At 43.4% G+C, this 17173-nt stretch overlaps 1 protein-coding gene across 5 annotated transcripts in view; it reads right to left on the bottom strand.

Moving 5' to 3' along the window:
• Positions 1–17173, bottom strand: part of LOC143331630 (fibronectin type III domain-containing protein 5b) — a 35189-nt gene that overhangs the window by 12248 nt on the left and 5768 nt on the right. For 4 of the 5 annotated variants that reach the window (XM_076748709.1, XM_076748708.1, XM_076748706.1 and 1 more), the window contains exon 2: positions 1184–1299. Coding sequence is in view for 3 of the 5 variants with exons in the window: in XM_076748708.1 (XP_076604823.1) it covers positions 1184–1299 (116 nt within the window). In the remaining 2 variants the exon portion in view is untranslated. The remainder of the gene's footprint in view (positions 1–1183; positions 1300–17173) is intronic. The other variant, XM_076748710.1, reaches the window with a different exon arrangement.

The raw sequence follows: 17173 nt of genomic DNA, 5'->3' as shown, positions 1-17173 counted from the left end.
TATATCCTCTCTGTGCACGATAAAGCCATTCATGGAGTTCCACAGGGTTCGGTGCTTGGACCAGTTCTATTCACCCTATATATACGTCCTTTAGGGAACATTATCACAAAGCACTCCATAATTTTCATTGCTATGCAGATGACACCCAGCTATAAAGCAAGAAATAAGCCAATCAGTTAACTAGACTTCACGCATGTCTTAAGGACATAAAGACCTGGAAGTCCTGCAATTTTTTGTTGCTAAATTCAGACAAAACGGAAGTTATAATACTAGGCCCTAAACATGATGATATAACAATTATGGATGGCATTATGCTGGCCTCCAGCACCACTGTAAAGAATCTGGGAGTTATCTTTGATCAGGATATGTCTTTTAAGTCCCATGTAAAAAAAAAAATGTCAAGGACTACCTTTATTCACCTACATAACATTGGAAAAATCAGGCACATCCTGTCTCAAAACGATGCAGAAAAACTAGTCCATGCATTCATTACTTTCAGGTTGGATTATTTCAATTCCTTACTATCAGACTGCTCAAATTCATTGCTCAATATTCTCCAGTTGCTCCACAAGGCTGCAGCATGTGTTCTGACAAAAACGAGGAAGAGTGATCATATTTCTCCTATATTAGCCACTCTGCACTGGCTCCCTGTAAAATTCAGAATAGAATTTAAAATCTCTCTCCTTACTTTCAAAGCCATAAATTGTCAGGCACCATCTTATCTTAAAGAGCTCATAGTGCCTTATTACCCCACTAGAACAATGTGTTCCCAAAATGCAGGCTTACTTAAGGTTCCTAAGGTCTCCAAAAGTGGAATGAATGTTTATGTGTGCGTTTGTGTCCATAAAGTCACGAGGTGGCAGCTTGTAAAGTGATGCAAATAATGTCTGTGTGTGAGTTTGTATGTTATGTGAGCATGATGGCAATGGATAATATCAGTTTTCCCCATTTCACAGAGCTGTCAGAGTCTGCTGTTGTCACAGAGGAGGCAGGGAGTCCGACAGGATCCAGCATCCTGTGATTATTCCCATAATGCAAAGTGACTGAGCAAGGGAGCGGCAATGTAAAGAGAACTGGACATGGCAGCAAACAACCTGTGATGAATCACAACTTAATTCAGTGACATTTCCACATACTATAAGTCCACTGGGAGCTGTGTCTGTACTGTATGTGTGCCGCTCACCTGCTGTGTGATGGCAAAGCCAATGACGGGGTCTCCCTCGGGGATGTCCCATGTCACCACAGCAGAGTTTGCTTTCACCGCTTTGATGGTCACATTGACAGGAGGCGACAAGCTATCTGCAAACACAGACAGAGAGAGAGAGAGAGAGAGAGAGAGGGAAAAACAAAAGCTTGTTTTATCTTCTGCAGTCTGAAGCCAATGAGAAGCTCAGCTCCTTTATGTTTCTGCCGGGTGCAGAAATGGCCACCAATATGGCAGGAAGCCAAATTCAGTGGTGTGAATAAATGGCTCAGCTGAATCCATTATGTAAGGTGGAAGCGACAGAGTATAGAAACACAAAACAATTCTGCAGAGTGTTCCAGTGGTAGTGTCCAAGGCTCAGCAGACAGTCGAGTATGTATAATGTGAAAGGATCAATGCAGTCTGGGATGTAAAGTCAGTCTCATCTTTCATGAAATTTAAACTAAAAGTTGAAATGTTAAAATTTTAAACTCAGCTTGAACAAGTTGAACAAAAATAGTCTTTGAAAATATAAAGTAGGATTTGAATGTTTTTAGTCATGCTAGTGGCTTGATAAAGTCTTCTCTTTTTGACATTCAACACACACCTGTCAGACACTGAAAACTTTGCATGGATTCCTAATAACGCAGTCACAGAGGTCAACCTTGTGCTAATGAAAAGCAATGAAATCTTTCCGTCTCTCTGTCTTTCCATATGAGCTTACAATAATGGCCAGTGAGAAAAGCTCCCAGTTCTGCACTTTATTCAGTCCCCCAGAACCCAAGTGAACATTGCTGCAGTATTTTAAATATATATGCGTACACACACACACACTCTACAGTACATCTTTATCTCATTAAAACAGTGCGACAGATCCTTGCAAATGGAAGGAAAGAATACAGATCTGAATATCGCACAGACTCTAATTTAACTCAGCCTCTCAAATCTTGTCCGAAGCTCGACGGTAATATGACTTCATCAATCGATCTCGTTCTCTTTTTAATGCAAAGACCATTTCATAGCTGAACTGATTGAAAGTCTTAACATGGACTTCAGGAAGTCCTCATTAAATTCTACTACTCACTCTTTGCAGGAAGTGCACAGTGTCTGACCTATTTCAGTGTTTTGAAAGATTTTGGGAAGTTCTGAATGAGAATAAAATACACGATGAGACAATAATGATTTGGTTTCACGATATAATTGAGATTGTGTGTGTGTGTGTCCTTATGCAGATTAGTGGCCTCAGCTTCCACTAAATAAGACTCTTTAATTATTGTATGTGTTGCTCCAGAACACACACACACACACACACACACACACACACACACACACACACACACACACACACACACACACACACACACACGCACCGATGATCAAAGTGCACCTGAGGAGAAGTTCAGTTTGCTTCAAATAAGTGTGAAATGGATTTTTCTTCCACACTGTTTACACCAACTCTGTTTTCTTTTCTACTATAAACCTTTGGAAATGTAAACTGTGTCAGTCACAATGGACAAAAAATGTCTGACTGTTCACTGTCAGCCTCATGACATCATTACCTTGCAGTAGGTGTAACATGGGGCTCCATATTTTCTGACACAAAGATCTGACTGTATGTGCTGTGAATAGAAATGGATCATAACTTCATGTGAATTGAATCCGTTATGACTTCCAAAGTGGACTTTCATTTTCATTTAGGTGCAATTATTGCCTGAAAGGCAAATTAAATTTAAATACACTGTGAACTGACAGAGGTCTGAACTGCTGCCTGTGGAAGTTTGCAGTCTCCCCTCCTTTGTCCCCTTTTTGTCCTCCTGTGTTTTCCCCTCATTTTGTCTCCTCTCTGTCTCTCCCCTGTCTGTTGAGTCTGAGTGTCACTGCAGGGCGTGGCCGACAGGTTGGGCCCAGCCTCCTCTCCCCCTGAGCACAGCTGCACTCAATCAAGCAATCAAGACTCACCTGCCAACACAGTATATATGCATCAGGGTTTCAACCAGTATTAGTCGAATCATCTGCCTTGCTGTGTGGTAACAACCAAACCAGAGAATCACTAAGTGTCCTTGTCAGTATTGTTTGCTACCTGCCTTCCTGACCTACTTTTTCCTCTGTGGTTAGGTGCCTATTCCTCACCTGTTGTTGCTGTTAACACACAACCCAGCCCCCCCTCCGCTGAATACGCAACCCCCAGTCCAGGCAGCCACAGCTCCAGCCCAGCCTGTTGTCAGAGAGTCCCACATTATGGACCCGGAGCCATTTCCTGGGGAGTTAGATAAATGGTTTTCTCCACCAATGCAACATGATGTTCAGTCAGAAACCATCAACCTTTCCCTCTGATATCTCTACTGCTGGAGCCCTTAGTCACCCCAGTCACAGTTAACACCTTAAATGGCACCCTCTTTGCAGAGGTAACACACCTCATGGCACCTGTAACCATAACACTCTCTGTCAATCACAGTGAAAAGGTTTGTGTTATGTCTGCTACTCCATTAGTTCTGGGCTACCTGCGGCTTAAGCAACGCAATCCACATATTGACTAGGTTAGTCACAAGAATGCTGCCTGGAGTTCATTCTGCCTCTACCATTGCTTACGTCCACCTCATTTCCAGCAAAAGCGTCCTCTGTCTGTAAGACCCTGTCTCTCCCAGATCCGTCTGGTATGCCACCCGAATACCATGACCAGAGGGAGGTATTCAGCAAGGAACTAGCAGTTTCTCACCCTCCTCATTACGCTTGTGCCATCAGCCTCCTCCCTGGAGCTCCCCTTTCCACCAGTCAGCTGTATAACCTGTCTTTCACTGCAGGTATAATCCGTCCCTCCTCCTCTCCTGTTGGTGCTGGGTTCTTGTTTGTCTCCAAGAAAGATAAATCACTTCGCCCATGTACAGACTTCAGGGGGCTCAATGCCACAGTGAAAAATAAATACCCATTGCCACTAATCTCTTCAGCCTTTGAGTTACTACCGGGAGCTAGTGTTTTCCAATTACACCTCAGATATGCCTACCATCTTGTAAGGATAAGGGAGGGGGATGACTGTAAGATGGCATTTAACACTCTGGTCAGGCACTTTGAATATCTGGTGATGCTCTCTGGGCTCACCAATGCTCCAGCCATTTTCAGATTCAGAGCAGCCTTCTGTGGTTTGGCCTGATCACAAGAACCTGGCATACATCCAGTACGCCAAACAACTGAATTCACAACAGGCCCGGTGGTCCTTATTCTTTAGTCGGTTTAATTTCACCCTCACCGAGTCCAGAAACATAAAATCTGACATTCTCTCCTGGCAACACAGCGCTGATGAGACCAGTCCTCAGCCCGAGCCCATCCTGCTGTCTTGTGTGGTGGCAGCCAGTTCATGGAAGATCGAGTCCATTGTCAAGAAGGTTCAATGCCACCAACCTGACCCAGGTCCTCCTAACTGCCTATTTGTGTCTGATTCTGTCTGTCCCCAGGTACTGCAGTGGGCTCACATGTCCCGGTTTGCCTGCGACCCTGGTGTCAATAGAACCTTAGAGGTCCTGGAGAGACACTTTTGGAGGCCCTCAACGAGGGTGGACACCGGAGAATATGTTGCCTCCTGTTCCAACTGTGCTCAGGGGAGGGCGTCACATCAGGTATCTGCTGGTCTCCTCAGACCGCTAGCCATTCCAGGCTGCTCTAGGCCACATATTTCATTGGATTTCATCACCAGTCTACCCCCTTCCCAAGGTAACAGTTATCCCTTCATTGCTCTATCCAAACTACCCTCTGCCAGGGAAACTGCAGAGATGCTGGTCCAGCATGTGTTCTGCCTGCATGGCATTCTGGATATTGTCTTCAACAGAGGTCCACAATTCATCTTTCAAGTAGCATCAGTCAGCCTGTGCTTGGGGTTCCATCCACAGTCCAATGTCCAGTCAGTGAGGACTAATCAGGACCTGGAAGCAGCCCTAAGGTGTGTGTGTGTCAGCCTCAATTCCCACCTCCTGGTCTACTCATCCTCCTTGGGTAGGAATGCTCATAACTCTCCCACTAGCTCTGCCACAGGCTTAACTCCATTTGAGGCCTCATTCAGATACCTGTTGCTGGCCCAAGGGGAGATCTCTGTTCCGTCAGTCCAACTCCATCTTCACTGCTGCCGGAAGATCTGGAAAAGAGCTTGTGTGGCTCTGCTTTGACTGGCGGAGGAGAAGAAGGGAACTGCTGACCACTACCACAGAGAGGCCCCAGAGTATAAACCAAGTCAGAAAGTTTGGCTCTCCTCTAAAAAGTTTCCCGTTAACATTGACTCTAGGAAGTTATCCCCCTAGTTTTTGGGTCCCTTTGTTATCAACTCCATTGTTAAACCTACTGCCATAAAGTTGAGGCCCACATTGAAAGTTCGTCCCATCTTTCATGTTTCTCAGTTAAAACCTGTCACTTCCAGCCAATTTTTTTTTTTTTTCTTTGTCTGCCACCTGCCTTCTTGACCTTTTTCCTGTCTGTGTTCAGGTGTCTAATCTTCAGCTGTCTGTCTGCTCTCACTGAAGAACCTGGACCTGTCTCTACTTAGACTCAGCAATGTTGGACTCGCTTCGTCTGGACTTGTCCCTCGCATAGTCCCTCAACATTCATTGAATTGTTAAACTTTCATCCGCCTCCTGTCTCTCTGTTTGAGCCTGGTATTTTGGGTCCTGTAACTCTGCTGAAACATAACACCTGCCCGAAGATGCTGACATGCTGATTCACTATAAAAGAGGCCAGAAAACAATGTATAAAATCAGTTGATCTTAAGATACTTGAGCTAGAATTATGATAATCCTTATCATAAAGACTGGAAACAGAGGGCAACAGCTAGACTGGCTCTGTCCTTCTGACCTTAATCAGTTTTTGTACAAATTAAACACACAAGACATAACTTGTCAATTAGAGAGATTTGGAGGTGCCGGTTGGCAGATTTTGTGACATTTGGACAGAGCCAGGCTTGCTGTTTCCAGCCTTTATGCTAAGATAGCTGGCTGCTCACAGTAACGTCATAGTTATTGTACAGACATGAGAGGGGTATCAATATCATCTTATCAAACTCTAAGCAAGAGAGCACAATGTCAAACTACTGTATACCTTCGGCTGTTTATCATGCAGGGAGCTGAGAATGAATGAAACAGGAAGTGTTACTGTCCAACTCACTACTGTTTGCCTTCATTCAAATTCGGTTCAAATATTGTAACTGTGTTGAACCATGAAGCCTGTATCCACTGAATACTTGCTGCAGCAGACAGCAACTCTTAGGAATAACTGTGGCCTTTTGGGGGTGATTGATATTTGTAATGTGAAGCAGACCTGAGAGAGATGAATAGCGATGAGGAAAAGTGGTCACTATCAGTGATGCAACTCTTTCATCTTTAGTGGGATAGAAATCTAATTCAACCCACCAAACGCAGTCAATGATTTATTGAAGAAGTTAACGCTCACTTGTCCTGCGATGAGGACAGATCACACAGCTGCTAATTATAGGATGATGGGCCGCTGTAGCACTTGTGTATACACTGACATACTGTACTTTGAGAAACAGCACACCGTATCCAAGCAGGCCTCTGGGTTATGTCTCCAACCGCCTGCTGCTGAGGTTTTGATGAATGGCCTGACTAACAGTAGCTGACAGGATGGTGACCTGCTGCATCTCTTCATCAGCGGGTACTCGGATGTTTGAAGTGCCGTTGCTTTTGTTTACTGTCCTCTGTTTGTTTGTTGTTTCCTGAGTGGCCTGAGGGATGGGCATCTTGGGTAGAGGGGGCTGAGGGGACTGAAGAAGTCATAAATCAGTCATTATGTCTCAGTTAAGTCTCTTTTATGCCGCTTCCAACCACACAGCAAGCAAATGAACTCCAGTGGATGGAGCGCAAAAATTGTCCAGATACAAATGATGTCGCAGCTCAAGGAGGGGATAAAACTTTTTCTCTCTCTGCTAATGAGTAAGCTAACATTAGCTGACCTAAGTTATTTTTTGTCAGCCTTGTTTCTATATAACTTTGACAAACTAATACTTTGAGACCATTTTGCTGATAATACTTTTGTACTTTTACTGATTCAATTTTGAATGCAGGACCTTCACTTCTAAGACTTAGATATGATTGCTTCCTTGGCAGTTCACGACCAGAAGACGGATTTGAAAGTAGTTTATCTTTTGAATCTATGCTAAAGTCACTTAAAAGCACACTGAGACCCTCATTTTCAGGCATTCTCTGACCAATTGTTCAGATCTACGGCACCAGCACAAATGATTTGACCCAAATAGACAAACACACCAGAAGTGCACCATCCGGGTTAGGTTTCAAAGAACCCTTGTTCCCTCGTATGACTCAAACTCAAAACACCCATAATTCAACTTAATCTGTTCTTCATCAGACCCTCCCTGCCTGGTAATGTCATGATCTGGTCTGTTCAGTGTTGTAACTTCCTGTTTATTTTGTAGTCTTACCCCAAGTGTCAGATTTTACTTTACTTCCTGTGTTTTCCTGCCCTTGTGATTGCCTGATTCATTTCACCTGTGTCTAATTAGTTCTCCTCCCTGTCTGTATAAGTCAGTGTGTTCCCGTTTGTTTTTGTTGGTTGCATATGCAGTGTCAAGTTTCCTGTCAGTTTATGAGTATTTTGCTGGTGTTCTAAGATTTTGGACTTTGCTTTGGTTCCCTACACTCCCTAGACTGCTCCCTTGGTTTGGATATTGTTTGCTACTTTAGACTTTTAATGTGGCTTTGACCTCACCCCCCTCACCTGCATCTAGGTCTTAATAAATTTGTTGAACTGCATCTGCTCTGCCATGTGGTCTGCACTTGGGTTAAATTCCTGGTTTTCCCTGGACACCATTATATAGGGTAAATGCCCATGTCTTTGAACTCCACGCCTCCCAGTTTGTAACACAGGTGCTTCTAAATTTGTAGTTTCCGTGCTCAATCTGAGATAACCCTGATGACATCACCATGCCATCATTGGGGAGAAGAGGAAGACATTATCCAACTGTTTCCAAAGGATGAGGAGTGCTCCTTGTGACTGGTGAACTCATCTTAATTTGTAAAATGGCTGGACTGCCTGTTTGCGGGGCAAGAAGAAGGAGAAAAAGAAAGTTAAATAAATGAAAGGGAGAACTGATTTTGACTTTTAACATGACTTCTGCTGATTACATGCACAGAACAGAAAATGTTCAAGTCCTATATTCTATTATAATCCTGTAATTTTGCACAGGTTTGCTTTTATACAGCCTCTAAATTTCTGATCTTGGTGAGAGCACTTTCTATTTGTTCCTTACAATGGAGCAGCCTGCTGCAACGCTCTTTGAAATTAGAATTTTTCCCCACTGGATGATCTTTAAATAATGATATCTCATTGGACTGTGAAGTGTAGTAGAGCGTAGCATTTCTGTTGCTTTCTCTTTCTTTTATTGTATATATTGCTGACTGCCTGTTTGAACTTGTAAGTGAATTATTGTTTTAAGTCTCTCCTGGAAAACAGACTTTGTTCCCTCTGAGATGCGCTGAGATTAAATAAGAGACAGATGATAAAAAACATTATTGCATATAGATTGCAGGAGATTGCAACAAGGTGGGGAGAGGAGTGAAAAAGAAAAGCAACATGTCCTTGTTATTTCTCCTCAGTGTTCTACAAAATAAAGTTAAACCATCTCTTTGAGTGTCCTCACGTCCGACAGCTTCCGGTCACTTTCTGTCCATCTTTGTCTCCTCTCCCCCATATGATTGCACTACGCTGTGGGACAAGAGAGTGGACGTTGGCTGTGACCGCGGGCCTTAAATATCCACATGGCGTGAGAGTCAGCTCTAATGAAACACCAGACAGATGTCTTCATAAACTCTCTCCCATCACTGTGGCACACAGTCTGCCTCACCCTGAGAGATGGGGGTGACTTTGAGCCATGACGGATGTCCCTGGTGTGTGTATGTGTGTGTGTGTGTGTGTGTGTGTGTGTGTGTGTGTGTGTGTGTGTGTGTGTGTGTGTGTGCCTTTGTTAGGCCAATGATGACCAGAGTGACAGCTTGTAGTTTGTCCCATGCTGAGGAGTGTGAAGGGTGACAGCTCCTTCATGTCCACGTTCATTAGAGAAGTTACTGTGAGAAGTGTGTGTCTGTGAAATGGTCAAGAAGAGGAATCCAGACATGTTGGGAAGACACACACACGCAGTCTTAGTCCATAAAGCCTATCATTATTTAATGAACGTTCTCCTCCTCTCTCCGTCGACCTCAGAAAGACACGACACTCCTCCCACACCTCCTCCAGGCCTGCTGCCATCCCTCCCTCCCTCCCTCCCGACTCCTCCTCTGGATCTCTTTCAGTTTGTTTTGTGTCCACGCACTTCCCAAAGCTCGGTAAACTGCTCTTGACTGCTGCTGAGGGAGAGAACATCTGAGTGGATTTGTAGATGGGAAATATTGCAGGTAACATGGGGGTGTTGTAATGTGGAGATCATCATGCGCTCCGAAGAGGAAAATGTTTTGTTGTTTATCTTTCCTTTTGCCAAAGGCCTGTTTGATTGTGTTTTTGGTAACGTTGCCCATGAGTAAACCTTTGAATGTGCAGTCTGGGACTGGAACCAGTTCAGCTGCGCGACACTTGTGACCCCAGTCAGCTGAGACAGTCGGATGCAGTGTGACACCTGAGCAGACGGCCGGGGCTTTGAAACTGAGAGAGCATGAAAGTGAGCAGGGTGGTGTTCCAGCTTCCAGATATTCCTGATTTGGAGCACCATAACACAGCTCTGCAATCCTTAGAAATGCGTTTCTCACAGTCAGGCCCCTGGACCAGTTCTGAGCTAACAAGTTTGTCTGCAGGCTGGTAAACAACATTAAAACTGCCTGTTGGCAACATCACATTCCACTGTTATCTGGCATATTAGAGGCAGACACAAGAGTCGGGTGTTTGTTACTTCCTGTTCCTGTCTTTGAATCCCTTTGGGGATCACTGTGCTGCTACTAATTAATGTGTAGCAACTTAAACGGCTTTAGCTCATTTCACTGCTAATAGCAGGTAAACAGACACTTTGTATGGAAGGTGCAATAACAGCAGGTGAAAGTGAACATCAAAGCGTTTGAAGGAACACTTTTTTGAAGAGGGAAAAAATAAAACTTTGTGCTGCAGCCATGATGTGCGGTCACAGCAGAATCAGAGGCTATAAATTAGCACATGTTGATTAGCATGCCGCTGTCTTGTGCCACAATTAACGATAGCGTTGGGGGAATTACGACTGCTTGCCGCTTGTTTTTATTGAGTGTCAGTGAGCTGCGGTGGCGCTGTGCTCTCTGGGGTTAGCATACATACAGCTGGCAGGGATGCCAGCTCTCCCCTCATTCATAGCTAATGTGCCATGATAGAGCCATCAGGATGCTGATCTGGAGTTTGCCCTTGCATGTGTCAGAGGAGACCTTGGCACGTGGTCTCGCCCTTGTGGATACGCATACACACACTGATGCACACAATCATACACACACACATACAGAAGTTAGGTAGATCACAGTCTGATGCTCTGGAGAGCAGGCAAACACGAGGCGTTAATGTGCCTCATTTAGAAGCTAAAGCATCTGGTGAATAATTTAGAAGTGCTATCAAACACATGTGTTCACATCGGAGTCACACTGTAACGCTGTGTCGTGTCTTAGAATTGACTGGACATATTGCCTTTTTCATTAGCCACTGTCTTTACAATGTTCCAACATATGACTGCTTGAAATGTTACATAAACCACAAACAGCAGCTCCAACACAGATATCCTCTTTCCTTCTTCTTTGTCCACCATTTGATTCTTACAGCTGCCAGAGCTTTTGGATCTGTATCCACTACCTCTTTCACAGAGGAATTCCACCTCATACAGTCACAGTACCCTCCAGTCTCTTACCTGCTGCCTTGTCTTCTCTTCTGTTCACCTGTGCTGTCAGTTCTTTTCCACTCTCACTCCCTTTGCCAGCCACGTCTACCTGCCCACTCACCTGAGATTCATTCCCAATCAGTCCAGTTACCAGACCTGCCTGCCTTTGACTTGGTATGATCTTCTGTTCTCTGTTAAACACCTCTGCTTTCAGTATCTGACTCAGTGTTTCATCCTGCACTTTGTAGATCTCTGCCTGACTGTGACTGTTGAATGTTTGATTCGCCAAACTTTTCAAGAAACTCTCAAAGGTTCCAAACGGAACATTGATCTTGCCGCGCCTTGTACTTTAAGAGACACTAGTTCTGAACAGGACATCATTCAGTACTACAGCATATCCATCTGTGTCACTCCTGAGAGCAAAGTCAGCGAAAGTGACTTCCGTGCTCCGGTGGTACTGCAGTTGGGTCCTAAACCGACCCGTTACACATAAGTTTCCTGTATTTCGTCTTCTATTCACCTTCTTCTTTGAGACTGTCATGGACACTTGTGTTGAACCTGCCCCTCACACACACACACACTCCCACTGTCTTTCTGGTTTTGTCTCTCTTTTTCATCTCTGTCTGTCTCTCCAACGCTCCTCACTATATTTCTGTACAGCTACTACACTGGGGCTTTTTGGCAGCTCCTCCATACCTGGGGTGTAAAGCTCTCTGCCTGTAACTGACACTTCAATGGGAATCTGGGTGCAGGGAGGAGATGGTGGGTGAAAAGCTGTGACTCACTTATGTACTATTCTGCTATTGATTAGCCTCATGCCTCTCACACACCGGCTGCTGATCAGCTGATATGCAATACGGGCAGTGCAGCTTAGAAATTGGAGAACAGTTTGAGGCAGTCAGTATATAGATTTTAATTTTGAATTCATTAAGGACGTCTTCCTTTAACAGCCACAGAGCGCCTGTTTGTGTGTGTGGGAGGCTGCATGTGCATGTTTTCTGCATGTTTTGCATGTTGAGCAGAGCCTGTGTGTCCTCGGTGGTCCATTCTGCCTCTGTGCACAGCAGCCCAGCACTGTCAAATAATTACACCTAAGGGTCTTTTTGTCCCTTTGTAGAGAAATGAGTTATTTACTCAAAGGAAATGAATTTTCCAGCCCTGCTGGCCACGAGAATGCTGAGGTGGGGAGGCGGGGGGGATTGCAAAACACAATCTTTCTCTCTTTCCATCAGATAGACACGCAGACACACACACACACACACACACACACACACACACACACACTTTTCTCTAATTAAATGTCAAAAGGCAGGGTATGAAAATCAATGCAGCATTGTGTGTAGAGAGAATGCAAGCCAGCTAATTCAAAAAGGCAAAGGAGTGCCGTGAGGCTGATTATTTGACAAGCCCGCTACTAATGAAATCTACTCTCAAATCAGTTACGAACCCGCCACCCCTCTGACACACACATACAACAGACAGGGAATGAGCAGTGATATGGGATGGCGCTGATAACGCTAAAGGAGCTCACAGCTTGATGTGAGGTTATGAATATGATATTAGGGTTTGATACATAACTTTCATCTGTCTCATCTGTGTTTCCCTTCAGACTTACTGTAGCGTCTGTCTGTCTGTTTCTCTCTGTGGAGGTCTTGCAGCCCTGCTGAGGACTCGGGGACAGCTGCTAAAGTAACGCCTACAGTAGCTGCCTGGGAGAGTTGGTGTCACAGGCAGGTGGAGAACGTGAATAATCCTCCTGCTCTGATTCCTCCATGTTTCACTCTCTCCTTTTGTCACTCACATTCTCTCTGTCTGTCTTTGTCTTTCTCCCTTGCGGCTCGAACGCGAGCACTTTCCCCTCTTTGCATACATTCATTTGCTTTCTCTCTATCCATCACTGCCTTCATCTCTGTGTCTGTCTCTGGCAAATATTCCCTTTAGAGAACCACATGCTGTGTGACTGACTACTGGCCCCTGACTGAGTATTGAGGCCCCCCACCTAAACCAGACTTGCATCTCCCGCCACAAAGGTTGATCATTGGAAACTGACTGACATACATGCTGAAAAGCACACACACACACGTTTACACCTCAGCATGAGTAGGCGTCAGGTCACATTTAGATTAAGAAACACAATCCTGGTTTATCTGTGTCAGCGACAACTTCTGGAACAGGAGACAAAACTTTTGAGGAGACAAATGGGGGGCATATGCATATGCTCGTATCTACACATTGAGTCAGATGAATCAATTTCTTTCCCTGCTTGTCAATGTGTGTACATATAGAACCACACATGACAGTTCACACAACAAACCTCCAGTGGTACTCAGGTGTACTAATGGGACAACAGACCCAGACAACAGACACACAAATCACCTCAACAGTCAACCACGTAAGCCTTATTGATATACTGCAAACTGTTGTTCCTGAAGGCACATATTTGTGTTTTCATTTGGAAAAAAAAGAGATCATTTATTCAGAGTGAACTCGTTTTAATCTTTTCTGTTGTGCTGAGACCACCTGTGGCTTCATATACGGCTAGAGACCACGAATCTGTTAATGACATTCAGTTCTAATTAATCTGCATTTATAATGAATTGTCGCATTTTGGCAACATTAATTTAATTTTCATTTGTTTTCCATTATGTTGAAATTGTTAAAACAAATGAAGCAATTAAAAGGCAAATTTGTCATCTATGAATTACACTGAAGTGGTTCTGCACCCAGCATCTATTCTTTATTTGACCATCGCATGAAGTGAAATCACTTTTTCTTACTTCTCCCCATTCTGCATCTTTGTAGTGTTTATTTACTGTATCTGTGCATGAGTAAATGTGTCAGATAATACAGTCTGGTTTCACTGAGTTTCATTAAATACTGCAGTTATTACTCAGTCTAGAAACAACAAGAGAGTCAAAGTTTACCATTATACAGTATTTTAATGGAACTAACAGTCACAAGAGCATTTCATCCAATCCACTCTTGGTGTAACCACATTTGTTTGTAATAACTAACAGCATGACAGGGAATGAAAAGTGGAAACAGTGGAAATGTTGTAGAGCACAATGAAATACAATAACATCAGCACCATTGCAAGAACACACAAAGTGAGACTTCTGTCAATAAATGCTTTGCTCCAGTGCATGCTGGGAAGCTTTCCTGCATGCCTGCTTTCAAGACACTACAGTGTCTTATCTTATGTGTCCATGATGTTTTCTTCCTTTGTCTTTCTCTGTGGCTGCTTTTGTCCACAACAAATAACTCTACATTAATGCGACTGGAACTTTCAAAGAGTTTCTGTATAACTGAGTCTGTACATGCAAATGGATGGAGAACAGAATCACAACACACACTCATGTACACAAACAAATAGGTCTGTGACACTCAATACCCCATAAACACCTTTACATCCCTGGCATTGATTTCCCTCTAAGCGGCAGCTCAGCTCGTCCTCCACCTGCACACATGACATGCCAGCAAGCTGCCACTGCCACGTCAGTCTTTGGACATTGCCACTGCTTTCTCCCACAGGCCCGGTGTCCAGATGCTTGCACCAATCTGTCCTCTAAAGCCTGTTTCATTCCATTTTAACAAAAAAAAAGAGGCATCCTGACATCACTTAACAAAGGCAAACACGGTTAAAGAAAAGCTTTTTAGTGCAATTTCCCAAAAAAAAAAAAATTCTCAGGAAAAAAAGATGAAAATCTAAAGTATTTCTCTCAAGCTGCTGCTGTTTGGCCTTAAATCCTTGTGTTGCCACAAGATCTGAAAGCTTTAGCACATATGAGCACTCGCTATCAACCACAAGGCCATCGCTCTTATTCATCTGCTTCTCGCTAAGCCATTGGCGAGCTCTCAAAGAGGAACTCAAAGAGGCTTTGTGAAACGAAGAAGAGGCAGACAGGTGCCAGAGGAAAGAGCAGCAGCACCACTACGGTGCTGATACAAACACTAAGCATTACTGGCACTTATGTAAGAGGACAGGTGACAATTAAAATGTGCAGGGTGCGAGAAAGATAAAGGGAGATTATCTGGGCAGTATTGACAACACAAAGCTTCGAGGAGGACGTATCTTTTTCTTTTTTGTCGCTCAGCCCCAATTCTGCACTCCAGAAATACACTGACTCTGTCAAGCTTATAAAATAGTTGCAGCTTCATCTTTGTGTTCTAAAGCTCATCCTGTATTTACACGCAGATCTACTTGCAACCCAAAAATACCTGTGTGCATGCAGCCAAAAATCAAATAAGAGAGTACCAATATACATTTAACTATTCATATAAGCTGCGTATCAAACAAAAGTATAACTGCACTGTTGAGAAACTGATCTTCTTTTGAGGTTGGCAGAATATATATATATATATATATATATATAAAAAACAGATTGTGTGAGCGGTGTGATTTTGTTAGATGTGGATAATGATTCATTTTCTTTTGTATTGTACAAACTGTGATGATTTCAGGGAGTCCATTTCCCATAAAATGGCTGACAAAAATATTCAATTCAATCAGACATTGGACTGGTTGTTCAGTTTTGATTGATTTGTGTTTTGCTAACTTTGTGTGAGTACAGAGCATATTCTGCCAGTGATTTATGGATGTTGTAACCTTTTGAAGGTATTGTTTTACATGCATGATCAGCAGTTTGGATCTGGCTTTTATGATTTTGTGGTGTCTTGGCGTGACACATTAATAAACACTTCATTCATTCATTGTTTATTTAAAATAAAGCTGCCCTCTGATTCTGTAGCAAAGTAGTAACAAATAGCCGTCATCACTTGCTTTTTTCATTAGAGAGTGGGTGAGATGGCTTGGTGAATTTCTGAGATGCAGCCTTCCTTACTGTTGAAACTTAAGCTAATTGTAGTGGCAGATTGCCAGTGAGTATTTATGCCTTCTAAATAATATGGTAGAAATAGTACTGTGAAATCATCAAATGCTGTCAGTGAAAGTCACAAAACATGTACGTGTTGTTCCAGCATTTTTACATGCAGTTGAAACATTAAGGTATTTCCTCATCAACCCCCAAATTTGGAAGAAGTAGTGGCTCTCTGGTGAACTGTAACTGTGCTGCAGTGAGCTCCTGAAATAAAAGTGCAGTAAACTGCTTTTTCTTGCAAACAGCAAACAAGATTACAAACAGCTAATAATTACAAACCGCTAATTGTGCTCACAGAATGGACTAGAGGGAAACTAATGAACAGATAATCACATGCACTTACGAAATTCTGCATCCCCCGCGACACACACCTCCCATCCTCTCTGTGCCTTGTTAAAGAGCCTATTCACAGGGAACAGTAATGATTCAGCCCTTAAATGAGGAAGCTGCCCCAGATACCCAGCAGGTCTAAAGGACACACGTTTGAATAAAACTGGGGCAGAAGCGTTGCATTTAGAGGACTAAAAATACACCACAAGACTCTCTGCTGCTGCCTCTAATGTGTACAGTAGAACTCATGACATCACTGTTTCAGTGAGGGACCATGAACACGAGCCCAGCACACCGTCTGCTTCTCCTCTGACACCAATGATGGACTTCAAATGTGTTCAGTGATGATCACTCATCTGATTTCATGCATGTGACAAACCTGCCACGAGGAAAGAATAACATCAGAGCCCCGAAGGCTTTGTTTATTTTTTTAATAAATAATGCATAATGCTGTGTCTATCAAACTATACTGAAAGCAAAAACAAGCATTTGTAATGTATGTTTGAGAAACTGCATCATGTGTGACTAGTAGCACTGAAAATCTTATGAAACCACATTAATTTGGACTTTGTCTCTCTGACTGACTGCATGCTGCTCAGAAATATTAACAGTCTGTTTCTCATTGGATGATAATTTGGTGGTGGAGAGCAGAGGGATGGGTGCTTACTGTTAACCTCCTGCACTGTACTGTACCAAACTGTACTCACAGAGAATTCATCACCTGGCAGGCGGCTGTCAAAGTTTAAGATTTTTTTGCTTTACAGCATAAAAAAATCAACCTCTGAGCTCTTGAAAGACTCAGCTTCCTTCACTCATTATTGAAGCATCTCTCAAACACACAGAACAGCCTGGAGCCTTTGCATAACTTGCATCGCTGTTCAATTTGTTGATTGATTCATTGATTTTCTCTTTTTTCCCTCCAAACTCAGAACTGTTACGGACCAGGGGAAATTGCCT

Source organism: Chaetodon auriga, chromosome 14 (genome assembly GCF_051107435.1).
Source record: "Chaetodon auriga isolate fChaAug3 chromosome 14, fChaAug3.hap1, whole genome shotgun sequence".
Taxonomy (NCBI): domain Eukaryota; kingdom Metazoa; phylum Chordata; class Actinopteri; order Chaetodontiformes; family Chaetodontidae; genus Chaetodon; species Chaetodon auriga.
This window is presented reverse-complemented; position numbering and strand designations above follow the sequence as displayed.